The sequence below is a fragment of the Rhinatrema bivittatum genome, chromosome 2 (genome assembly GCF_901001135.1).
Source record: "Rhinatrema bivittatum chromosome 2, aRhiBiv1.1, whole genome shotgun sequence".
Lineage (NCBI taxonomy): Eukaryota > Metazoa > Chordata > Amphibia > Gymnophiona > Rhinatrematidae > Rhinatrema > Rhinatrema bivittatum.
The window spans coordinates 708571928-708598342 of NC_042616.1; the positions used below are offsets into that span (position 1 = coordinate 708571928).

Genomic DNA, 26415 nt, shown 5'->3' on the forward strand with positions numbered 1-26415 from the left:
GTTATAGTTTCTCAAGATGGAAGATGAACGGTCCTTAATTAAATGTTTAACATCAAAGAGCAATTTAGAATTAAATATATCCCCATGAATCTGTTCAGCAAAGCAATCTTTTTTTGCTTTATTGGTTAGTGAGGAGGGGTATACCGTGGTGTACATCCTTTGACTGGCTGGACTCTGCCACAAGCAAATCCCATGGGCTGGGGATCGAGTGATGAGGTAGGCCTAAGAGGTTGTGTTTCTCAGAGCTCCAGGTATTTCTCTCCCTAATCACAGACAATCCATCCTCATGGGACGCTAAAACCAGTAACTAAATTTGGAATCTTGTCGTTTTTATGTTAATAGACAGTTTTATGTACAAATCACCCGACCCTATGCCCATTAAAGGGGCTAAAAAAAAAAAAAGAGAGAAAACTTGTGCAGGAGATGGGAAAAATGGTTGCCAGATCTGAAAAAGCTATGGGGCCTAGCCTTTCAACTGAATTGATTAAAGAACTTACCGAGACAGTGTCAGGGGTGTTAAAAGATACTCTGTTTTCAATCTCAGCACAAATTGCAGAGGTGAAATCTACAATTTCTGATCTCAATACGCATTTTGATACCATGGAGAGAAGAATATCAACTTTGGAGAATGATGTAAATGCCCAAGAAGGCAGATTGATCAGACTAGGGAAGCTGGTTAAATCGCAAGAAGAAAAATGGATGACCTGGAAAACCGGTCACACAGAAACAATATTTGTGTAATCGGCCTACTGGAGGAGATTTTAGAAGAGAACATGCCTGCTTTCTTAGAAAAATGGCTTCCGGATGCACTGTCTGTCCCGGAACTGCAAGGCGCCATGATTAGAGAGAGAGCGTACTGATTAGGAAGCAAAAAAGGAGACCTCAAGCCAACAATTACCCTGGTGAAATTGCTTAATTTTGCTCAAAATCAAAGAACAATGCAGGTTTACTGTGGAGACAAAGGCTTTGCTCAGTAGCTGGCAGACCACACTGGGCCTTGCTGCAACGACACTTCTCAGATATCTCTGTACTTCCTTATCTGCACTAAACACACACTGAGCTTGACTGCGTCAGCATCCCTCAGATCTCTGCACTTCCTTATCTTAGGCTCACAGACAGCTCCCACCTCTTCACGAGGAGGTTGCTTGCTTCACCCAGAAACTGGCACAAGGCTATCACGCGCACAGTATAAGATGTAGTAACCAATAGCAATGAAGGCATGCACGCAGCACGCAGGCAGCATGCATTAGCATGTAGCAGTATAACCAATAGTATGCTGAATATGTTGTGGAATTCTGTAAACTCTGTATAATAAAAAGAGCACTCGGGAAGGCACCCCGAACGCCGTCCAAGAACTCTGCCTGATGTGTCTTCTTCCGTGTGTCATCCATCACAACAGTTTACCGGTAGGAAAGAGAGCTGAAATATAACGACAAGGTTATCTGGCTTTTCCAAGACTATTCCATGCGTGTTTCATCAACATGGCGAGTATTCAACCCAATATGCGGCACATTAGCCCAAAAGCACATTAAATTCACCCTTCGATACCCCGTGAAATTGCGGATTTGGTTTAAAGGTAAAGCACAGCTGTTTGAAGAAAGAGAGAAAGCACAACAGTTCGTCAATACGCTGTAAAACCACTTATCTTCTTTCCAATCTTATCGGTTTGGACAGCCTGATTTTGAAAACTCGAAGAAAAGAAACTAGTCCCATGTTTAAAAATTCTCATTTTCCTCTCCCTGTTGGTTTGACAATATTTGATGTTGCTGGCAGAAGCCACAGTTTAAATTTTGACTGTTTCCTATTATATACTGGCGAGGAAAGGCAGAAGTTGATGGATTTCAAAATGGACGTTACTGACAAGCCAAAACGTGCTGAGGAGAAGCTTTGATCGGGCATGGCCTTAGCCTTAATTCCTATAATGAACAGAGTAATCTTTCTAATTGTCAATATAGTAAATCAATGCACGCATATGGAGTCTAGTCACAAGGGAAGGAAAATGTCAAAACAACATAAGGAATTAAAAAAAAAAAAATGGAAAATTTGAAAAGCATAGGAGCGGAGAATAATAAGAACAGAGGAGGCATCTACTATTGCTCACCTCCGGGATTACAAAATGGTCAACGAGGCAAGGAATTTGGCAAAGAAAGCTTACAGTGGGTCATACTGGTGGTGATTTGCTTGGCTGTAAAAAATGCCAGTAGTTTGACAGGAGAACAGCAGAAGTAGGACACAACAGAAGTGGCCCACTCAGAGAAATGAAGCTATGTTTAGTCACACACAGGATGAGATACCTCTGCTTTACAAGTGGGGAAAGGATTGCAACATTGCACAAGACTTAATGCCTCTGTATCGCTCCATGGTGAGACCGCACCTTGAATACTGTGTACAATTCTGGTCGCCACATCTCAAAAAAGATATAATTACGATGGAGAAGGTACAGAGAAGGGCTACCAAAATGATAAGGGGAATGGAACAACTCCCCTATGAGGAAAGACTAAAGAGGTTAGGACTTTTCAGCTTGGAGAAGAGACGACTGAGGGGGGATATGATAGAGGTGTTTAAAATCATGAGAGGTCTAGAACGGGTAGATGTGAATCGGTTATTTACTCTTTCGGATAGTAGAAAGACTAGGGGGCACTCCATGAAGTTAGCATGGGGCACATTTAAAACTAATCGGAGAAAGTTCTTTTTTACTCAACACACAATTAAACTCTGGAATTTGTTGCCAGAGGATGTGGTTAGTGAAGTTAGTATAGCTGTGTTTAAAAAAGGATTGGATAAGTTCTTGGAGGAGAAGTCCATTACCTGCTATTAAGTTCACTTAGAGAATAGCCACTGCCATTAGCAATGGTAACATGGAATAGACTTAGTTTTTGGGTACTTGCCAGGTTCTTATGGCCTGGATTGGCCACTGTTGGAAACGGATGCTGGGCTTGATGGACCCTTGGTCTGACCCAGTATGGCATTTTTTTATGTTCTTACTTATCTGTATATCTTTTGTTATTGGAAGATCTCAGGACAGATTCCTGTCAGTTAAAGTTAGTGGGGAGATGAAACACCCGTTCACAATAAACGGATCCCATGCTCTTATATAAAGAGTGTATAGCATACACTTTCAGGGAAATGACCAGAAGAGACAGTGGGAAAGGAGTGGTGGGGGGAGGGGGTAAGGAAAATAGGTGGGGAACTGGGATGTTTCATAGAGGTTATCAAATTGTATCAAATTTGCAGATGATACAAAATTATTCAGAGTAGTTAAATCACAAGTGGATTGTGATACATTACAGGAGGACCTTGCAAGACTGGAAGAATGGGCATCCAAATGGCAGATGAAATTTAATGTGGACAAGTGCAAAGTGTTACATATAGGGAAAAATAACCCTTGCTGTAGTTACACGATGTTAGGTTCCATATTAGGAACTACCACCCAGGAAAAAGATCTAGGCATCATAGTGGATAATACTTTAAAATCTTCGGCTCAGTGTGCTGCAGCAGTCAAAAAAGCAAACAATGTTAGGCATTATTAGGAAGGGAATGGTTAATAAAACGGAAAATCACATAATGCCTCTATCGCTCCATGGTGAGACCGCACCTTGAATACTGTGTACAATTCTGGACGCCGCATCTCAAAAAAGATATAGTTGCGATGGAGAAGGTACAGAGAAGTGCAACCAAAATGATTTATTTATTTATTTATTTTAATTTTTATATACCGATGTTCCTGTAAAGAATACATATCGCACCGGTTTACAAGGAACTGAACAGTCGCCTCCAGGGCGGAAATACATTAAAACAGTCGCCTCAAGGCAGAATACATTAACACAAGTATACAGGAAAACTATTAAAAGAGAACTTTCATAAATTCAATTAAATGTAATTGGTACGGATGGTAGATTTATAATAATTATAGGAAAATGATAAAGGAGATTTATAATAATTATAGGAAAATGATAAAGGAGATGGAACAGCTCCCCTATGAGGAAAGGCTGAAGAGGTTAGGGCTGTTCAGCTTGGAGAAGATACGGCTGAGGGGGCATATGATAGAGGTTTTTAAGATCATGAGAGGTCTTGAACGAGTAGATGTGAATCGGTTATTTACACTTTCGAATAATAGAAGGACTAGGTTGCATTCCATGAAGTTAGCAAGTAGCACATTTAAGACTAACTGGAGAAAATTCTTTTTCACTCAACGCACAATAAAGCTCTGGAATTTGTTGCCAGAGGATTTGGTTAGTGCAGTTAGTGTAGCTGGGTTCAAAAAAGGTTTGGATAAGTTCTTGGAGGAGAAGTCCATTAATGGCTATTAATCAAGTTTACTTAGGGAATAGCCACTGCTATTAATTGCATCAGTAGCATGGGATCTTCTTAGTGTTTGGGTAATTGCCAGGTTCTTGTGGCCTGGTTTGGTCTCTGTTGGAAACAGGATGCTGGGCTTAATGGACCCTTGGTCTGACCCAGTATGGCATGACCCAGTATGGCATGTTCTTATGGGACCATATCAAAAGCTTTGCTAAAATCCAAGTAAATCACATCAATGGCTCTTCTTTGATCCAGTTCTCTAGTCACCCAATCAAAAAAATCAATCATATTTGTCTGACCCAGCATGGCAATTTCTTATGTTCTTATGAACAATGGGATGTTAAACGTGGGGAGTTCAATGGCCTTAGTTTGACTGTTTGGTTGTGATTCAAAAGGATGAAGAAGGATGTGGGGCAAGGCCGGGTGCCTCACATCAGAATATTCAGTTTTCATATATTTAATATTTGGGATCATTTAACTAATAGCTGACAGTATTAGGCTATTATCTTTGAATGTGAATGAAATGGGCTCTCCGTTAAGAGGACAACATTTTTGCAAGTCCTGAAAAGAAATAAGGCTGACATCACCTGCATCCAAGACATACACCTATTGGATTTAAGACTAAAAAATTAAAGAGGGAGTGGGTAGGCTCCTGCCATTATTCTAGGAAAAAAGGGGAGGAAGGCTAGAGTAGCCATACTCTTTCATGAGAATATAAACTTCCAGTTAGGAAAAGAAATCATTGGTACGGACAGTAGATTTATAATAATTATAGGAAAATTAAGAGGCTTAGAGATTATCATATGCAATATTTACACCCCAAATGAATATGATCCCTTGTTTTTGAATATCATCTTTATTCAGTTTACCAAAGAAACAGATAAACAGCAATAGATGAACATCCCAGGCACAGAAACATGTTTTTATAAATACCAAATATAACAGGGCGATTATTTCTAGCTGGAGATTTTGTGTCCACGATCTACAAATTAATGAAATCACTGGGATCAAAAGTATCATATAAAACTGAAAAGAAAGGTATAACTTTCCTTTGCTATAGATTACACATTCTAGATGTATGGCGGTAAAAGACCTCCATATAGGAATTCTTCTCCCATATCACATCGATAGGCCCCACAAGTGTATCAGATCCCCCCCCCCCCCCCCTCCTGTGTAGGTAGATTTCAAGCTGGTAGGGATGGAAAAGGAGGAGGTTTCCAGGTTATTTAAAAGGTGACAGTTTCAGTCATTTTTGCAGACTAGGTGGAAAGAATTTGCTCTTAACAATGCCCATCATGCTTCTAATCTGGGTTTGTTTTGGGAAACCAGCAAGATGGTTATAAGGGGGGAGATAATCTCCTATTTAATTGGAAGAAAGGTGCATCTTAATAAAATGATCTTAGTCAGAAAAAAAATTGAATGTGGCAAAAGATAAGATGATACATATGTCTAAGAAAACTAAAGAGAAATATGTTGGAATTCTTGAAAGTTTGAATGCTTGCCTTCATCAAAGGGTGCAAACGTTGGTACAACATTCAGAGCACAATTTCTTTCAGTTTGGAAACAAGTCAGGGAAAGTTTTAGACAACATAGAGTTTGGAAAGGGAAAATTTACACAGAGAAACTCAGAACTAAGCAGGGGATTCTGGTAACCAAAACGGCAGAAATTTGTGAGACCTTAAGAACATTTTATGAATGCAGAAGATAGAGCGGGAGGGTAGGCGGAGGAAGAGAGTTTCTTGAAAGGTCTTCCTTTACCAAAACTCACTGAGCAACAATTAAGCTATTTAAATAGACCAATCCAGGCCTATGAAATTCTGCAGGTGACTGGCAAAGTAAGTTGGGTAAGACCCCCAGTTCCAGATGGGTTCTCCGATGATTATTATAAAATTTTGCAATCTCAGGTAGTAGGACTCATGAGCAAGTTTTATCTGGAAGCCTTAACTTTAGGAGCATTGCCCAGGGAATTTAACACGGCATATATTAAGGTACTAGCTAAACCAGGGTAATACCCAGAATTATCATCATCATACCAACCTAACTCATTCATTGTTCATTCTCCAGTTTTTTTCTGTCCTTTGTTTCCTGGCTACTCTAGCCCCCAAGTTTTATTCACCATGTTATTTGTATCTGCGCCTCGGCCTTCTTGTTATATGGTTCTGTTAAGTTAACCCCTAAGTTTGATGTAAACCGGCCTGATATGAAGCTTGTCATGAAGTTCGGTATAGAAAAATGTTAAATAAATAAAATAAATAAATAACTCACTGCTTAACTGTGATCTAAACATTTTCGCTAAAATATCAGCTGAAGGATTGAGTTTAGTGCTCCCTTCAATCGTCTCTGGTAATCAAGTGATGACAGTAGGCACCCATATTGTTAAATTAATCACAGCTATAACCTTCTGTAAAATGCAAAATATCCAAGCCATGGCTGCAGGATTTGACTCAGAAAAAGCATTTGTTTGAATCTCATGGCCCTATGTTTTCCATCTTTCACAGATTTGGGTTTGATGGGGATATCATTAAGTATATAATCACTTTTTTATAAAAATCCAGTGTCATATATTCTTGCCAATGGGGGCAGATCCCAAAATTTTCAGGTACAGAGAGGTGTAAGACAGGGAAGTCTCCTCTCACCTTTATTGTATGTGCTGTTCATTGACACTTTGTTGAGGAAAATAGAAGAGGATAAATCAATAATGGGATTTGATTGGAGGAGCAGAATTTTTTAAATTGCAGCCTTTGCAGACAATGTCATCATTTTTTTTTAACCAATCCGGTTAACTCCTTACCTAAAGTATTAGCACATGAGAGGTTATTCGGAGAATTTGTGGGATTAAAAATTAATCAGGACAAGTCTGAGGCTTTGGTAGTGTATGGGAATTTGAAGGAAAAGTAGGAAAAAAGTTCTCCAATATGATGGGTTGAAGAAGAAATGAAATACCTTGGTATCAAAACCCCTGTTGATTTAAAATTTATATATAAAGGGGTAGTTTTTAAAACATTGTGCGCACGCATCCATGTGTGCGCGCATGGATATGCGATTTTATAAAATACATGCACTGGCGCGTGCATTTTATGAAATACCGGGTCGGCGCGCACAAGGGGGGGGGGGGGGAAGGTATTTACATTTATGCGCGGCGACGCATCAGGGCCTTCCCCAGTTCCCTCCCTGTCCACTCCAATTAAGGAGTAGACTGGGAGGGAACTTCCCTAGCCTGACCTCCCTTCCCCATCCCTATCCTAAATCCCCCCCAAATCATTAATTTACCTTTTGCGCCTGCTTCTGAGCAGGAGCAAGTTGCACGCCCCGGCACAGCGGCAAATGGCCGCTGTGCCGGGCGCCTCTAGCCCCACCCTGTTCCCCGGACCGCCCCTTTCACTAACCCCGGGACTTACACACATCCCAGGGGCTTACGGGCATGGCCGGACCTTTGAAAATTGGCCTGGTGCGCGAAGGTGATTTAAGACCCAGCCCAAAGTAAATATTTCCCCCTACTACAGAATACGGCTAAACATTTAAAACAATGGACCTCGATGCCTCTTTCGTTAATGGGTAAAATTCACCTACTGAAAATGATGGAGATTCCCAAATGGCTCTATTTTTTGCAGATGTCTCAGAAGAACCTCACAGAGATAGATGTATAAGACATTTTATTTGGCATGAGAAAAGGGCAAGATTGCCATTAAATATTCTGATGAAGTCTCTGATCCAACGGGGGCTAAATTGCCCGAACTTACAATACTATAAAACTTACCATGTATGCTGAGACATATTATGGATTGGCTAATGGGGTCCTCCAATTTTTTCCCTTTTGAATACTTACAAAGTTGGTTCGATCCATGGTAGCTTTTCCTCCCTAATTCACATTGAGGAGAAAGAAATCCCGAAGGCACTTAAATCTCATCTGGTGATGTCTTCATGCAGAAAGGCTTAAACACCGTTATGCAAATTGACTAAGACCAAAATGATGCGACTCTCCCACAATTCCCCCAAGGTGAAGAAAATAAGGTGTTTAAAGAATGGCACAAAAAAAAGATCTTAAGTGTATACAATTTTTTATTGAGAATTCTAACAATTCACATCTTTCAAGAATTACAAAACACATATCACTTGCCATACAAAGATGTTTCACATATTTACAACTGAGACACTACATTACAGAATTACTTCAAGTAAACCCGCAGTTAGGGATAAGTGGGAATTTGAAACAGGTTCTTTTGAGGGGAAAGGGAGGAAAAATGTCCTGCACTAAGTATTTCAAAGCTTTAGTCAACTTAAAAGCTCAAGCAGACTACCAAGAGATTTTACTCTTACTCTTTTGGCATAGATGGGCATATTTGAAATTAACATAAAAGGACTTTCAATTTTGCTTTAAACACATCTGTGAAATCAAAGAAAATGTAGTATTAAGGGAAACACAATATAAGTTCCAGTGGCAAATATTTATGTCATGGGAACATTCATATAAAGCAAAGGTCTGCAATACTATTAGGTGTCTTAAATATGATGCAGAGATAGATGATTACCTACATGGATTCTTCAGCTGCCCCAAAGATTCTGGACAGAGGTGGAAAACTTGACCTCCAAGCTTCTATATATATATATCAACAGATGGCAACCCTAGATTTTGGCTTTTTGGAATATATGAAGATAATCTTCTCACCCTGGGTGCCAAACAAGCACTGTTTATTGATAAAGCAGGTCTAATAGCAAAGAAACAATTTTAGCTACTTGGATAGATGAGAGGGAACCTAAAATAGCCCAATGGGACTCTAGAATGGTTAAATTATTAACTTTTGAATACCTAACTGCCAAGGTCTTGGCCATCCATAAACAAAAGGGTATGCTAGACTTATGGCAACACTTTATAGATTATCTTTCACCACTGGTTCGCATTGTGATTCTAAGTTTGTAGCTCACTTGCTTCTGGTGTCAAACATGACTGTTTCCTTGGTTGATAAAATAAGTCTGTCTTGAGCCCCATAAGAGTTGGGAATGTGATAGGCCATGCAGTAGGTGGGAGGAAGGGTAAGAAAGAGAGATAGGTGGGAAAAAAAAAGGAAAACTGAGTATATTGCAAACTAACATTCACTATTTCAGTGTATACTATGGAAGAAGATTGTGAATATCTCATGTTGCGACCGCTGTTTTCAGAAAACGTAATAAATATGATTAAAAACAAAACACTATGGACTGGAACCACCTCATAAGGGTTCTAATGGAATATCTGTACGACCTGGGTATTGTAGGACTCCTTCTGGAAATAAATCTGATATCTTGGAAAGGAGAGGGTGGAAGGTACCCTCCTTATCCTTAGCCATCGAAAGAGATAAATCTTTCACCAACTCTACTATTTGGATGAGGGGCTGACATGCACTCTTTCCTGGCATGGGTGGTGAAACATCCTCTTCTGACACTAGAAAAAAATCCTGTACATCTTCTGAGCTCTGCAAAATTTGGATTGAAGTCCCTTTACATGTGAGAGTTACCAGAGAGGAAATGGCAACATTAATTTTGTTGGTCTAAGTGCCCTGGAAGTTGGTGGGGGCAGGGATATATCTCTTCCTGCCCCTTTAACATTTTTGAAAGGCCAGTACTGAGCTGCATGAGAAACTCTGCAGCATGAAGCACTGATGATGGAAAAACTTTAATGGTCAAAGGGGTTAAGGATTGATGTTCTAAGGCTTGATGCTTTGGGAGTGTTGAAGTCTTGTGCAGAGACAGCTCCGGGACTTTGTGCACCAAGTATCAACTGTGCCAGTGCACCAGAGATTCGGTGCTTTTTCAGCACCAGCTGCTCTGGTGGTTCCGCAGAGTGGTGCCTTTTCTACTATGATGCATGTCACTTCTGCTTACTTGACCCAGAGGAATCAGCCTATTCCACCTATGGGGGGAGAGATATTTTTGAGGAGCTCCTGCTAAACTCCATTCCTGGGGGAGGCAGACAAGGCTGCACTTCAGGAAGATGACCAACGGCGGCTTCTGAGAAACTTGCGCATTCCTCCATTTTCCAGGCCCTCGATCTTTGGGTATGCAGGAATATCTGTCCACAATTGTTAACAGTTGGCCTCGTCGTGGTCTGGTCTCAGGCAGTGGTGGCACAGGTCATGACCATCGGTAATGGATATCCGCTCACTGTGGCTTTTTTTTTTTTTTTTAAACAGCACTGAAAAGTGCTGTGTGGGGGCTGCTGAAGCAGTGAGGCAAAAAAAGGTTATGAAGATTTTCACCGAACAACAAAGAGAGGTACACATCCGTGCTGCTGCTCAGACAAAAAAAAGACCAAGGGGGCTCAAAAAGCAACATTCGCATGGAAATTCCCACACATGCTCAGTAAAGCCAAAGCTGTACTAGCTAAGAGAGAGGTCTGTTCAGTGCTGCCAGCTGACATGAACAGAGAAGAAAGATTAACAAACAGAAACACAAAATTTATAATGGTGATACCTTTTTATTGAACTAACAATATACTTCTTAACTATGTCAATAAAAAGGTATCACCTTTACTTCTGTACAAGAAATAGATATCATAAGCAGATAAGGATCATTTGGTCCACCCAGTCTGCCCATTTGACTTCATCTATAGTCTTCTGCTTCTATCACCAAAGTTCCCACTGTGCAGGAGACCATCGGCAGCTTTCTTCCCAGTTGGAGCTGCTCCAAACATTTCACAGTCTGAACTTTAGAAGTCTCTGTGCAGTTCAACTGTAATGCAGCTGGCATGGTGCCAGATGGGGAGAAAAGTGTGGCAGTACCCTCAAATGTACATCATTCACTGCTAAGGTCCTTTTGTATGTATTCCATTCATGCTTGAATTGTCATTGTTTGGCGTCTGCAATCTCCACTTAAGTCTGTTCCAAGTATCCACAAGCTTTTTTAATGAAAAAGAGAAACATATAACATGAAAGCAGATAAATTATTTTCTCACTTTCCTTTGATTTCCCCTCCCTTAAACTTCATTGGATGACTCCATGTCCTTGAGCCATTAATTCTATGGAAAATGCTACTGTCTGATTCTATCTGATGCCTGCTAAAAGTGAATGTTTTAATCATATCTTATCTCCTTTCCTCTAAAGACCACATCTTTAGCTTCTTCAGTCTCTCTATGTATGGGCTTGCAGGACAAACGATGCACCATCTTGGAGGCCCTCTTTTGAATTGTCTCTATCTTTTCAATCTCCTTTATAACAAACTAACTAATAGCAAACCAGGAGTTATAAAGAAACTCAAATATGAAATTGAGGCCTGGAACAACACTGCTGCACTTATACAATGTAATAAAAAGTTGTCTCTTTTCATCCATGGTATCATCCAGGCCTTAGAATCCTGAAAAGGCAAGTGTGCCACCATAAAAAGATCTGGCATAAACACAAGTCATCAGACAATTAAAAAAAAAAAAAGAAAGAAAGAGATGGTCAGATGCTAATAGACACTATCTTATTGAAGATTTTTAAACAAAAAAGATCTTTTTCTGATAGTACTCAATCAGCTGAAAATCATCCTAAACAATTATTTAAAATACTGTCTAAATTAGGAAATCAACCTTTTTTTTTTCTTTCTTCCTGATAATTCTAATTTTTCACATTTTTTTGCATCTTTTTTCTCAAAGTAGAAACTATTTGCAAATCTTTCTCTACTGATTCTTTTTCAGTTGTTCGACTGTATCTCAATTTTCTTCATTTAATCCAATTAATAGTGGGTTTGTTTTCCTTAACAGACTCTTCATCTTATGACAAAGTCAGATCCTTTCCCTTCTAATTTATTGTTAGAAGCATTTCATTCTCTTTTTGAACCTATTTCTCATATTGTCAATAACTCACTATCTAACAGTTGTTTTCCCAATCGACTGAAAATTGCAAGAGTTAAACCAGTTTTGAAAAAAAAAAAATCTTTGGATGTGAACATTATGGCCAATTACAGGCCGATTCCCAACTTACCAATGATTTCGAAAATCATTGAGAAAACAGTTTTTAACCAGCTGAATGATTTTGTCCATAAGACTGTTTTACATCCTAATCAATCTGATTTTGCACTAATCATATTACAGAATCTGCTTTACTTTCATTAACAAATGATATTAGACTTCATTCAGAATTAGGTAATGCTGCAATCACTGTATTTTTAGACATGAGCACAGCATTCAATACCACTGATCATTCATTATTCATTTGGTAGAAATTGACCTTACAGATGGAGCCTTAAATTGGTTTATATCTTATTTTACTGATCGTTCATGTCAAGTAAATTGGGCTAATCAGATCTGACATTAGGTTATTGCCTACAGGAGTCCCTACTTGTGTTTAACATTTTCATTTCACCATTGGCTACTCTTATCCAGGATTATGGATGCCGACCTTCATTTTACACAGATGACATTCCAATCACCATGTTTGTAACTTGCTCTAATTTTGATCTTAATATTCTGAATTCTTGTCTGGACCATGCTGCTTCCTGGCTATCTGACTATCATCTACAAGTTAACTTTGCAAAGTCTGAGGCTCTCTGGTTCCATCTTAGATCTTCTCTTCCTTTGAAAAACACTGACTACTTTGGGAATTGTTTTTGATTCACAGCTTACTATGGTTCACCAAATCTCATCTACTGTGCAGGCAGCCTTCTTTTACCTCAGATATAGTCATTGTTTGCAACCTTTCCAGGAGTTTCATGACTTGAAGACTTTAGTTCATGCATTTATAACATCAAGAATTGATTATTGTAATTTTTTACTGTTAGATTTACCAAATTACTAATTGAAAAGATTACAATTACTTCAGAATACATCAAATGGATTAATTTATGGCCATAAGAACTTTGATCATATTACTCCTATTTTGGCACAACTGCATTGGCTTCAGATTAATTACCGTATTAGATTTACAATGTTATGTCTTACTTTCCGAGCATTACATACCACCTAGACACACTCCCTCCATTCTTCCCAGAAGAGTTTACTATCTCTTCCCCTGCCATCTGTAATTCAAATTGAATCAACTAGGGATTCCTCCTTTAGTTACCAGGCTCCTTTACTTTGGAACAGTTTACCATTGGATATTCATTCAGAGGCAAATTATGCAAAGCTCAGACAGGCAGTAAAAACTTTGTGCACTTCTGGTCACCCCATCACAAAAAAAGTCAGCAAAATTAGAAAAAGTGCAGCGAATGGCAACAGAAATTATACAAGATATGGCATGGCTCCATATGAAGGCAGGCTTAACAGATTAGTGCTTTTCATTTTACTAAGAAATGAGTGAGAGGTTTGATAAATGTTTATAAAATTAGGAGCGATATGCAACAAGTAAATAGGGAATAGTTATTTTTCCTTTCCAATAAGACTAGGGCACACACTATGAAACTAACTGGTGACAGATTAAAAACAAATTTAAGAAAATACTTTTTTTCAGTCAACACAATTAAGTTATGGAATTTAGTGCTCGAAGATAAAGTGAAAGCCAGTTGTATATTTAGACAGTGAATGTTAAAAGGTTTGGACAAGTTTCTGAAGGACAGGTCCATTAACAACCATTAGTCAGGTAGAACTGTGCATCATGCTCCCTCTCTCATCATGTTTATATTTCTCCCACAATGTTATAATGTAACTTTATACTCTCTAATTTACCTTTCTTGTTCCAAATCTTCGTTAAACTATCTGTTTCACTGTAAACCAATGTGATGTGCAAACAAAAGTCTGTATATAAAATATTTAATTCAATAAATAAATGTTTAAATCCTATCTAAGGCTCACCTTTTTGAGGCTGCTTTTAAATATTAGGCCAGTTTGTCTGATTTTAGTCTTATTAACTATCTTTCTTTTTCTTTTTAACCATTATCTTGTTTTATGAAATACCGCAGATCTCATCCTGTATGTTTACCTTATTAGACTGTAAGCTCTATTTAGAGGGGACTGGGGTTTTTTGTGTTTGTACAGTGCTGCATATGTTGTGTAGCACTATAGACATGTTAAGTAGTAGTAATAGTAAGCTTGAGGAATGCAGCCTCATACTGCTGAGAGATGAGAGTGAACAGTGAATCTGTTGGGTACTTCTGCCAAGCAGTCCAGATCGGTCACTGTTGGCAACAGGATGCAGGTTTGACTGATCTTTGGTCTAACCCAGCATGGTACTTCATATGTTCTTATGAGATGTGGTTTGCGTAACTGCACAAGATGGGGATCTCAACAAAGACCAGTACAGAGGTAACACTACTTCCCTCTACATACAGCAGAATTGCTTACCTGTAATGGGTGTTCTCAGAGGACAGCAGGATGTAGTCCTCACACATGGCCGACATCATTAGATGGACCCTGACACGGAAAACCTAGGTCAAAGTTTCTTGAACTTTGACTTGGCACATTGAGCATGCCCAGCATGCCTTATGCCATGCGTCCATGCAAGGATTTTCTCCAGTCTTATAACATAGAATTATATATATATATATATATATATATATATATATATATATAAATGAAAAATTAGGAGAAATCCAACTCTGCGAGGTGGCGAGCGGGTTTCATGAGGACTAACATCCTGCTGTCCTTAGAGAACACCTGTTACAAGTAAGTAACAGCAAGTTACAAGCAAGTAAGACAAAATGAGGCTAAATGGCGCAAAACCCATGCACCATCACTCTATCTACCTATAAATTAACTCTTCACCAATACAAATCCAATACATTAAGATCCAAGAGGAACTACTACGCATCCAAGATCCACCACCTAATCTTCGACGCTAAAGCCCTCTTTAGCTACGTCTCTAACCTCACTCAAATAAACCCATCAGAAATCGCTCTAAACCAAACCAAATCTAAAGCGGAAGAACTAGCGCTATTTTTCAACAACAAAATCAGCAAACTTCTAACTCAACTGCCCCGGAACACCGCTTCTACTTCAACACCACATCAGACCGCCTTCAAAAATTCCCGCTTAGAAGAACTGGAACTCACTTCTTCCATTGAGATCCAAGGTATACTACGGAAAATGAAATCATCTTCTCACCCTTCGGACCACATCCCCTCGAAATTACTTCTATCAATTCCTGACTCCATCTCCAAATCCCTGTCAGACATCATAAATTGCTCATTAACGCAAGGATCTTTCCCAGATGACCTAAAATTGGCCTCTCTCAAACCACTACTCAAGAAACCTAATCTAGATCCTAATGACCCAAACAACTACCGTCCGATCGCCAACCTCCCCTTCATAGCCAAGATTATGGAGAAATTGGTGAACACCCGACTCTCAAACTACATTGAAGAAAACAACCTCCTTTTCTCATCACAATACGGTTTCCGCAAAACACTAAGCAAGGAGTCCCTCCTCATTTCCTTAACAGATCACCTCATCCTGGGCCTCGATAAAGGTCAAGCCTTCTTACTGATCCTACTGGACCTTTCTTCAGCCTTTGACACCGTTAATCATTCATTACTCATTAACCAGTTAGCCTCCATAGGTATCTCAGGCACAGCTCTATCTTGGTTCATATCATTTCTCAGCAATAGAGGATACAAGGTCAAGATACAGAACAAAGAATCCTCTCAACACCCGTCGTCAGTAGGAGTCCCACAGGGGTCCTTCCCTGTCTCCTACTTTAACATTTACCTTATACCGTTATGCCAACTTCTCACCGACCTCAACCTCAAACACTTCCTTTACGCGGACGATATCCAGGTCCTGATACCCATTAAGGATTCCTTCGCAAAAACTCTGGCTTACTGGGATAAATGCCTTCAAAAAATTAAACTCCTCCTCACCAGCCTAAACCTGGTATTAAATTCCGGCAAAACTGAACTCCTGCTCATCGCCTCAGAAAACAGCACCATCACCTCTGCACAACAAGCCACGCCAACAATCACACAAGTGAGAGACCTAGGAGTCTTAATTGATAATCGCCTGAATTTCAAAGCCACTATTAACAAAACCACCAAAGACTGTTTCTACCAACTACAAGTGCTGAAAAGAATTAGACCACTTTTCCATGCCCAAGATTTCAGAACCATTCTACAAGCAATCATTTTTTCAAAATTAGACTATTGTAACACCATCCTACTTGGCCTTCCCGCTTCATACACCAAACCGCTTCAGATGGTGCAAAATGCAGCTGCACGAATTCTGACAAATACCAGGAGAAGGGACCACATAACCCCCATTCTAAAGAGCCTCCATTGGCTACCTATACACTTTAGAATAATATACAAGGCCATTCTTACCACATACAAAAACATCAACCAACTGGCTCCCATTGACCTACAGATCCCTCTCCGACTACACAATTCGTCAAGACCGACAAGAGATGCATACAGGGGATCACTACAGGTACCACCGTCCAAATCCACCAGACACTGCACACTAAGAGACCGGGCTTTCTCTACTGCCATTCCACCGTTATGGAACTCCATCCCCTCAAATCTAAGAACAGAACCATGCATCTCAACTTTCAAAAAAAGACTAAAGACCTGGATATTCACACAAGCTTTCCCGGACGCCAATTGATAGAACACCGCCAAGCCACCCATAATCTCCAACTATACCATGGTTAACTAATCTCCAACATGGTTAACTAATCTCCAACTCGGTTAACTAATCTCCAAATACACCATGGTCATCCTTATCTTCTATCGTTTACCTGTGTGAATTTTAATAACCTTTCCTTTCTCTTCCTTCTCAGCCAAGTTCTTATCACCCTGTTATATGTAACTGCCTTTTCAACACCATTGTTATAGTTATGTTTACTATGCACCCCTGTTTTATGTGAACCAGCACGATGTGACTGCTGTCTCGAATGCCGGTATATAAAAATCTGAAATAAATAAATAAATAAATATAAGTAACTCTGCTTTCACAGAGGACAAAGCAGGATGGTAGTCCTCACACATGGGTGAATCCCTAGCTACAGGCTGCTCCCCAACACAAAAGGTGATCAACAGACATCCAACCAAGTGACAACATGCACAACAACAGCGTTGTTGGTAACAGAGGGGGGGAGATGGCCTGAACGCAAACAACAGGCCCTAGGTAGGGAGAGTTCTATACCTCAAACAGGTTCCGAAGGACAGACTCGTTGAACCTACTGTCGGTCGGCAATCTCTATCCAGACAATAGTGAGATGTGAATGTGTGGAGAAAACCTCACGTCACAGCTTTGCAAATCCCCTCATCAAGAATTGCTCACAAGTGTGCCACTGACGTTGCCATGACTGACAGAATGAGCCTTGACATGACCAAGATGCAGTCCTGCCTGGGAATAACAGGAGGAGATGCAATCTGCTAGCCAATCGGATAGTTTCTGTTTAGCAACAGCAACGACCAACCTATCCCTATCAAAAGAAATAAAAAGTTGGGTGACTGTCTATGGGCTTCTGTCTGCTTCAGACAGAACGTAAAGGCTCGACTGCAGTCCAAACTGTGCAGTGCTCATTCACCTTAGTGTGAATGGGGCCTGGGAAAGAATGGACTGGTTAAGATGGAAGTCTATATAACCACCTTAGGCAGGAACTTAAGCTGGGTATGTAAGATCACCCTGTCATGATAAAACTTATTGTAAGGTGGACAAGTCACTAAGGTCTGGAGCTTGTTGACCCTGCACACTGAGGGGACTGACTAGGAGGAAGGAGGGGTGGCCAGATCCTCTTTGGAGTTGCAGGGCAAATCGGTGACTGACATCCTGCTGTCCTGGCTAAAAGACAAGAAACAGAGAGTAGGATTAAATAGACAATTTTCTCAGTGGAAGGGAGTGGGCAATGGAGTGCCTCAGGGATCTGTATTGGGACCCGTACTTTTCAATCAACCTAATAAACGAAGGTTGACCGACATGCCGCAAATGCGCAGTAGAGAGCAGCTCTACCGCGCATGCGAGCACGTCGGTCACAGTGTGCCTCTTAAAAATAAAAATGGCGCTGTAGGAGCGGCGGCCCGAAGACCCGGAGCGGCAGGAGCGGCGGCCCGAAGACCCGGAACGGCGGCACCGGCCCGAAGACCCGGAGCGGCGGCACCGGCCCGAAGACCCGGAGCGGCGGCACCGGCCCGAAGACCCGGAGCGGCGGGAGCGGCAGCAGCGGCCCGAAGACCCGTGCAGGAGCGGCGGCGGCACCGGCCCGAAGACCCGGAGCGGCAGGAGCGGCGGCCCGAAGACCCGGAGCGGCGGCGGCATGCGCGCGAGGGAGGGACAGACGGACGGAAGGAAGTCTGTCCCTCCCTCGCGCGCATGCCGCCGCCGCTCCAAGTCTTCGGGCCGCCGCTCCTGCCGCTCCGGGTCTTCGGGCCGCCGCTCCTGCCGCTCCGGGTCTTCGGGGGAGATCGACTGAGGGGAGGAGGGAGGGGGGAGGGAGGAGTGACTCAGGGGGGGAGGGAGGAGTGACTGAGGGGGGAGGGAGGAGTGACTCAGGGGAGGGGGGAGAGAGGAGTGACTGACTGAGGGGAGGGGGGAGAGAGGAGTGACTGACTGGAGGGGGAGAGAGGAGGGAGGAGTGACTCAGGGGAGGGGGGAGAGAGGAGTGACTGACTGAGAGGGGGGGAGATAGGAGTGACTGGGGGGAGTGACTGGGGGAGGGGGAGATAGGAGTGACTGAGGGAGGGAGGAGGGGGGAGTGACTAAGGGGAGAGGGGAGAGAGTGGGGGAGGTGGGAGGGAGAATGAGGGGGAAGGAAATGATCCAAAAAAAAATGTTAATGTAGCCCGTTTTAACGGGCTTAACGGCTTGTATATTTATAAATGATCTGGAAAGAAATACGATGAATGAGGTAATCATATTTGCAGATGATACAAAATTGTTCAGAGTACTTAAATCACAAGCAGATTGTGATAAATTGCAGGAAGACCCCGTGAGACTGGAAAATTGGGCATCGAAATGGCAGATGAAATTTAATGTGGATAAGTGCAAGGTGATGCATATAGGGAAAAAAATCACCCATGCTATAGTTACACCATATTAGGAGCTATCCCCCAAGAAAGAGATCTAGGCGTCACAGTGGATAACACATTGAAATCGTCTGTTCAGTGTGCTGCAGCAGTCAAAAAAGAAAAACAGAATGTTGGTAATTATTAGAAAGGGAATGGTGAATTATTAGAAAGGGAATGAATACAACGGAAAATATAATAATGAAAATGTCATAATGCCTGACATCCTCGGCTGGTCTCCGACGCCCCTATCTGCCGATGGCATCAACGGAACCGTCAGTCCCCCTGATGTCAATGTGCAGTGTCCATTGGTTGAGCTCCGAGGTCCAACAATGCCAATGGCTCGATCTTCTTCAGCCCAAAGTGCTGCTCCCATCTTGTTCAGCGAAAGACATCCCTTCGGGGTCATTTTTGCGCTACCCCGGAAGTCATGCGATGCCCCCAGGCAGATGACACTGTAATGGGTATAGTCCTCATGCATTGGAGGTTTCGCCAAAAACCAGATGTGGCTATGACGGAACGAAATAAAAGGGCAGCAAAATCAAACTCTATGGCGGCGAGCGTCAATGGCTGCCAGGCACTTAAGCACTGCCCACCACGGGGGAAATTGACCACGAAAGGAAACTTGTCAAAAGTGTCCATCTGACTAGTAACAATACGGAAACGCACCAAGAGGGACCTGGCATCGAATACCGCAAAGAACTCACACATGGAAACAAGAAATATGAGAAAAATAAGTTTTCAAAAAGTCCAAAAAAGCCAAAGTGGGCTTACTCATTCTGCGATACTTACAGCTCCGTGAAAAGGGACCCCACATGGATACATGGTATAGGCCATACTGGGCATGCTCAGTGTGCCAAGTCAAAGTTCTAGAAAAATTGACATAAGTTTTCCGTTTCAGGGCTCCATCTGATGAGGACCACCATCCTGCTTGACCTCAGAGAACCAAGTATATTATCAGCTTTCCAAGCTGCTTTATCACATTGGAGAAGTTATTTACCTGACAATTTCATTTTTCTTAGTGTAGACAAACAGACTCAGGACAAGTGGGTTTATGCTCCCCTACCAGCAGATGGAGATGGAGCAAGCTGACATCACAATATATAAACCTGTAGTGACCCCAGCCTGCCACTATTCTCTTCATCTGCTGGAGACGAAGAATATTGGCAGGCTGGGGGTCACTAAAGAGTTGTTCAAACATTTTTATTAAGCAAAAATAACAGAACAATGCTCCGCACTGCAGGGTTATATATACTGTGACATCAGCTTGCTCCATCTCCATCTGCTGACAAGGGAGCATGAACCCACTGGTCCTGAGTCCCATCTGTCTACACACTAGGAAATGGCTGGTTAACCTGAGGTACAAGAAACAATTCTCAGGTTTCCATCCTCTTTGGTGTCTGCAAATTATTCACCTCCAAAACAGTATTTGGCCCATGCCTTTTTCTGCATTCCAAATCACTTTGTATTTTTCTGGATTAAACAGCTTTTGCAGAACTCTAAATTATTCTTCCAATTTGAGGATGTTCTTTATAAGTATGCCTTATATACCTGACCATGTCCATCTGTGTAGGTTTTTGACTGTGTATATGGCATGTACAAAACATTCTATATAATGCTGGATGCAGCAGGAGGAAGCGGAGTCTTCATCCTGAGCAGGATCCCAGAAAAACAAAGTCCTTGGCCTCACCTGGATACTGGGAGGAGGAGGAAGAGGTGCTGGCAGAGTAATTGTATTTATTAAAGTTTGTTAAATTGCCCTAAGCAATAAAAACCCTTATCTGTGCCAAGACGTCAAAAGGAACTACATTAGGCTGGGGAATTGGGGCATACAGGAGGAAAGTGAGAGGATTTAGTCTAGCATGGATCCTTGTGGCACCACAATGGTCACTCTCCCTTCACCAGTATAGACCCCATTGACTTCCACTCTCAGAGTCCTGCTGCTAAACCAACTTCTCACCCAGTTTAAAATTTTACTTTCAACTCCCGGACTTTCTAGCTCGCTCAGTCTTCTCTGTGGCACAGTGCCAAAGGCTTTACTCAGATCCAAACTGGTCACATCTATTGCTCCTCCATGATCATTTACTAAGGTCAACTCAAAGAACGCAAAACAGGTTGTAGTTAGCTGCGACGGAATGCAGTGAGAAGGCAAAGAATAAGAGTGACCAGCTAAAGCCAACAACATTCTCCAAATAGCTCCTTTAACTCAGGGGTAGAATCCATGGTATAAAGCCAGAAGGCTGTAGGTTCAAAGCCTGAAGTTCCCAGTTAAAAAATAAACTGCCACTGTGGAAGTGTCAAACCTTTACACTATCTGTATGTACTAAAATATAAGAATGGTAAAATATCAGATCAAGTGAAAGAAATCCACTGTCGCCTTCTTCCCTTCAAGATGCATATCAAAGTCTCTCTCCTAGGGATCTGTCAGTGCATTTTCCCCTACTTACCCTTCAGCACTCTCTGTGCTGCAAAACTCCAAACTTGCAATTATATTAGTGATATCTAAAGGCCTGATTTACACTGTATGGGAGAAAAGCCTTAGCAAATCAGGACTTATGTCTTACATTTTAAACTACAATGCTTTACCACTGGAAAGCAGGTTATTTGCAGATACTTATTTTATGATAAGCAATTCATTCTGTAAATGAAGCAAAATCCTGCACCTGTCAATAAATACAAATGCCTACCATACAGGAATATCTACATTGCTGTCACTCAGAAGGGAATACTCACCTTCCCAACCTGTCAAACACCGTAGCACTCGGCTTGCTGACATTGTTGAAAAACAGGTCCAACTGAAATGTATGTGGCGATGTCTCCCTGGGGGAAAAACCAAACTGAAAATATTAGCCAATATTTACCCAACAAAATGGAAAAAAAGTTTGATATTCTGAGAATCCTACTTAAAAAGGACAATAATTCTTCCCTTCCCCTCCCCCAGCATAAAACCCTATCTCCCCAAACCCTTGACCCCTCCTCCCCCACCCCCCAACACAGTCCTCCAATACTTTGAATTGCTGGAAGGTTTTCCTTTTGCCCTTTTATCAAAAACAATTGCACTGAAAACAAAATACTGACAAACTGGCTTCCAAGGCTGCAAGCTATTATTATAGCAGCAAAAACCACAAAACAAAAAAAATAAAGTGAAATGCTTGGAAGGCTTCAGGTAATGGTAGCCCAAGGATGGTCAACTCTGGTCCTCAAACGCCACAAATAGACCAGGGTTTCAGGATATCCACAATGAATATGCAAGGAGTTAATAAACACGTGGATAAAGGTGAACCGGTAGATGCAGTATACTTGGATTTTCAGAAGGCGTTTGACAAAGTTCCTCATGAGAGGCTTCTAGGAAAAGTAAAAAGTCATGGGATAGGTGGCGATGTCCTTTCGTGGATTGCAAACTGGCTAAAAGACAGGAAACAGAGAGTAGGATTAAATGGACAATTTTCTCAGTGGAAGGGAGTGGGCAGTGGAGTGCCTCAGGGATCTGTATTGGAACCCTTACTTTTCAATATATTTATAAATGATCTGGAAAGAAATACGAGGAGTGAGATAATCAAATTTGCAGATGACACAAAATTGTTCAGAGTAGTTAAATCACAAGCAGATTATCATAAATTGCAGGAAGACCTTGTGAGACTGGAAAATTGGGCATCCAAATGGCAGATGAAATTTAATGTGGATAAGTGCAAGGTGATGCATATAGGGAAAAATACCCATGCTATAATTACACAATGTTGGATTCAATATTAGGTGCTACAACCCAAGAAAGAGATCTAGGCGTCACAGTGGATAACACATTGAAATAGTCGGTTCAGTGTGCTGCGGCAGTCAAAAAAGCAAACAGAATGTTGGGAATTATTAGAAAGGGAATGGTGAATAAAACGGAAAATGTCATAATGCCTCTGTATCGCTCCATGGTGAGACCGCACCTTGAATACTGTGTACAATTCTGGTCGCCACATCTCAAAAAAGATATAATTGCGATGGAGAAGGTACAGAGAAGGGCTACCAAATGATAAGGGGAATGGAACAGCTCCCCTAGGAGGAAAGACTAAAGAGGTTAGGACTTTTCAGCTTGGAGAAGAGACGGCTGAGAGGGGATATGATAGAGAAGTTTAAAATTATGAGAGGTCTAGAACGGGTAGATGTGAAACGGTTATTTACTCTTTCGGATAGTAGAAAGACTAGGGGGCACTCCATGAAGTTAGCATGGAGCACATTTAAAACTAATCGGAGAAAGTTCTTTTTTACTCAACGCACAGTTAAACTCTGGAATTTGTTGCCAGAGGATGTGGTTAGTGCAGTTAGTATAGCTGTGTTTAAAAAAGGATTGGATAAGTTCTTGGAGGAGAAGTCCATTACCTGCTATTAAGTTCACTTAGAGAATAGCCACTGCCATTAGCAATGGTAACATGGAATAGACATAGTTTTTGGGTACTTGCCAGGTTCTTGTGGCCTGGATTGGCCATTGTTGGAAACAGGATGCTGGGCTTGATGGACCCTTGGTCTGACCCAGTATGGCATTTTCTTATGTTCTTATAAGGAATATATTTGCATACGTTGCATAAGGAATATATTTGCATATGTTCTTATAAGGAATATATTTGCATATATATGCAAATATATTCCTTATAAGAACATAAGAAAATTTGCAATGCTTGCAAATCTTTCATGCATATTCATTGTGGACATCCTGGACAGCAGGCCGGTTTGCGGTCCTCGAGGACCAAAATTGCCTACCCCTGAGCTAGGCACTACAGGAAGGACTAGAGGAAGACAGAGCCCCTTTAACAGCAGTATGAAGAAACAAAAACAACTTTGGTTCCTTTAAATCTGGAGAAAATGTCCTTACTTGTGATTACCCAAAAATAAAAGATAGGTACTGACACAATAGTGAAGATGTTTGTATAACGTAAGTGAAATGTAGCCTACCCGCTCACCATAGCACACAGGAGATTCAAGACACCTTGAGGACAATTCTCCGCTTAAGGACTAAGAAAGCAGAGAGGCCCTGCTTAGCTACTTGTGTCTCCCACTGCTCATCTTTAATAGTTCTTTGTACCTGTCGCTCAAGGTTAGAGTTGCTTGAATTGCTGCGTTTGTCTAATTTACTACAAAGTTAACAACTGAGCTACTCTGGGGTAAAATAAACTACTACTGCTATGGACTGTGGCTTTGGATGCCAGTAGGTATAACCCTTTGTGCCAGCTCTTGATTCTTGGCAAATTTGGAATTGTTTACAGGCAAGACGGCCTTAGAAATCATAAACTGCAGGATCTTGCAATTTCAAAACATTGGACTGTTCTGCTGACAAAACCTTTCACGACCATTCCTAAAATATCAACTTGCCTGGTTCCTGGCTCTACTGCTTCCTTTAGTGTTCATAGGTTTCCTATCTTTGTAGCACTTCCTATGTTTTTCTCGCCTTTTGAGAAGAAAAAAAAAAAGGCATGCTCTTTTCATTACTGACACACCCATGGTCTGAAAGATCGCTTTCTTTAAATCCACATTTCAGTTGCTCTTGTTCTATATATGCACGTGTGTTTGATGCCTATACAAGGGACTGATGAGGATCTCCACAGCAGCGCCCTCACCTTACAAAGAATCAAGGGTGGGAGTGGCCAAGTAGAAGTAGCTTAACAAAAAGAAAATCGCTATCCACAAGGGAATTAAATACAAATCTGAAAAAAATAAGGCTGGCTCAATTATTTTAAATGACAAATGAATCATGCTAATGCTGCAGGTGGAAGCATGAGGCTGACAGCAATAACTGGCACCATCTAACCACCAAACAAACTGGCTGGTGCATGGTGGAGCATAAATAAGGCTGCTCTTTATTCTGCTCAACTACAAGACAAAAACAACGCTATGAAAAAAAAAAGACTAAGTAATTGCATAGAGTTGACTCTTTCATACAGCTAATGTATGTTCTTGGCAGGATGACTCTGGACTCCAGGAACTAAAGCTCAACTATCTGCATGCAATAGACTTCCTCCATTCCCCATGTATCATCTACCTCTTCATATATGACAACCAGAATTTCCCTAACGTCCTTGTGACCCCATAAATCAGTCAGGTTTTCAGGATTTCCACAATGAATATGCCTGAGATACGTTTATGTATGTTGGATCTCCTATGCTTGCATATTTATCTCATGCATCTTCAATGAGGGTACTCTGAAAACCTCTGGCATTCCAATGACAGGTATGGGAAGCCCTGGATTAGAGTGAGCAAACTTTCAAAAGCTGTTCAGCGACACTACACAAACTAATTGCCTCACTGAAAGGCAATGAACTGGAAAAAAATTTTTGCATGATATAGTAGTTTATTTTTAGCTAAATTGTGGACTTGGCTCTCCAAATGCAGGAGACAGGCAACTCTGTTGACCTCATCTGACAGAATGAGCTATATTTTGTTGCAAGTCTGTTGTCTCCTCTGTTCAGTGTTAGTCAAAACGCACTATACTGTACAATACAAGGAAATTAAGATCCAATAGCAAAAGCTCCAGGGTCTGAATGCAGCTGCTAACTTGAGTACCTTTCTTCAGAATTGTCCCATGACTTCTGTGTTTTGCCTCTTTGCACAGCTCTTGACTACTGTAACTAAAAGAAGGTCCATTTCTGTTCCACGTTGCTTCGCTAGTACTTCTCTCTGTCTGCTGTGACATTTCCTACTTACCCATAGGCACGATTCTCAGGTAAACCACTGTGTGCTCTCACTCCTGGAGGGATGACACGAACTTCATTGATGTAAACCACACAAGGAAAGCGAACAACATCCACGTTGCTACTTTGCTAAAATAAGAAAACCAGAGAGAGTATAAACATCCATGGTTAGTTCTGAAAACACCACCTTTCCCTGGCCTAATATGTAAATGCATGCTCTTCACCTGTTCTCATCTATGTAATGACCTCATCTTCCCAAGGAATCTTCTGTAACATTTATCCAAACAGCAATTAAAGGTACCTACTCTTTCACAAATATTTTTAAGAGAATACACTTAAATCCGCACTGAATGTTGCCTTCTCTTCAAACTTCAGTTCTGAGAACACCTATATTTTCGTCTGTACATGAATCAGGCAGCTGGAACCCCTCAGCAGACCACCTGCCCCAAGTGCTTCAAAATCTGTCTCCCCAGTGCATTTCACGTGCAGGGAAAGGAGGAGAAGCCCTGCTAGAAAGCAGTCCTACCATCCCATATGCTCTCTTCTCAGCACCTGCTGG

At 41.3% G+C, this 26415-nt stretch overlaps 1 protein-coding gene across 4 annotated transcripts in view; it reads right to left on the reverse strand.

Annotated features, from left to right (window-relative positions):
* The window catches only part of VIRMA (vir like m6A methyltransferase associated), a 254816-nt gene that overhangs the window by 184136 nt on the left and 44265 nt on the right, over positions 1–26415 (reverse strand). For all 4 annotated transcript variants that reach the window (XM_029591711.1, XM_029591710.1, XM_029591709.1 and 1 more), the window contains exons 2-3: positions 25870–25985; positions 21922–22008 (exon numbers count right to left, since the gene is read on the reverse strand). In XM_029591711.1, the coding sequence (XP_029447571.1) occupies positions 21922–22008; positions 25870–25985 (203 nt within the window). The remainder of the gene's footprint in view (positions 1–21921; positions 22009–25869; positions 25986–26415) is intronic.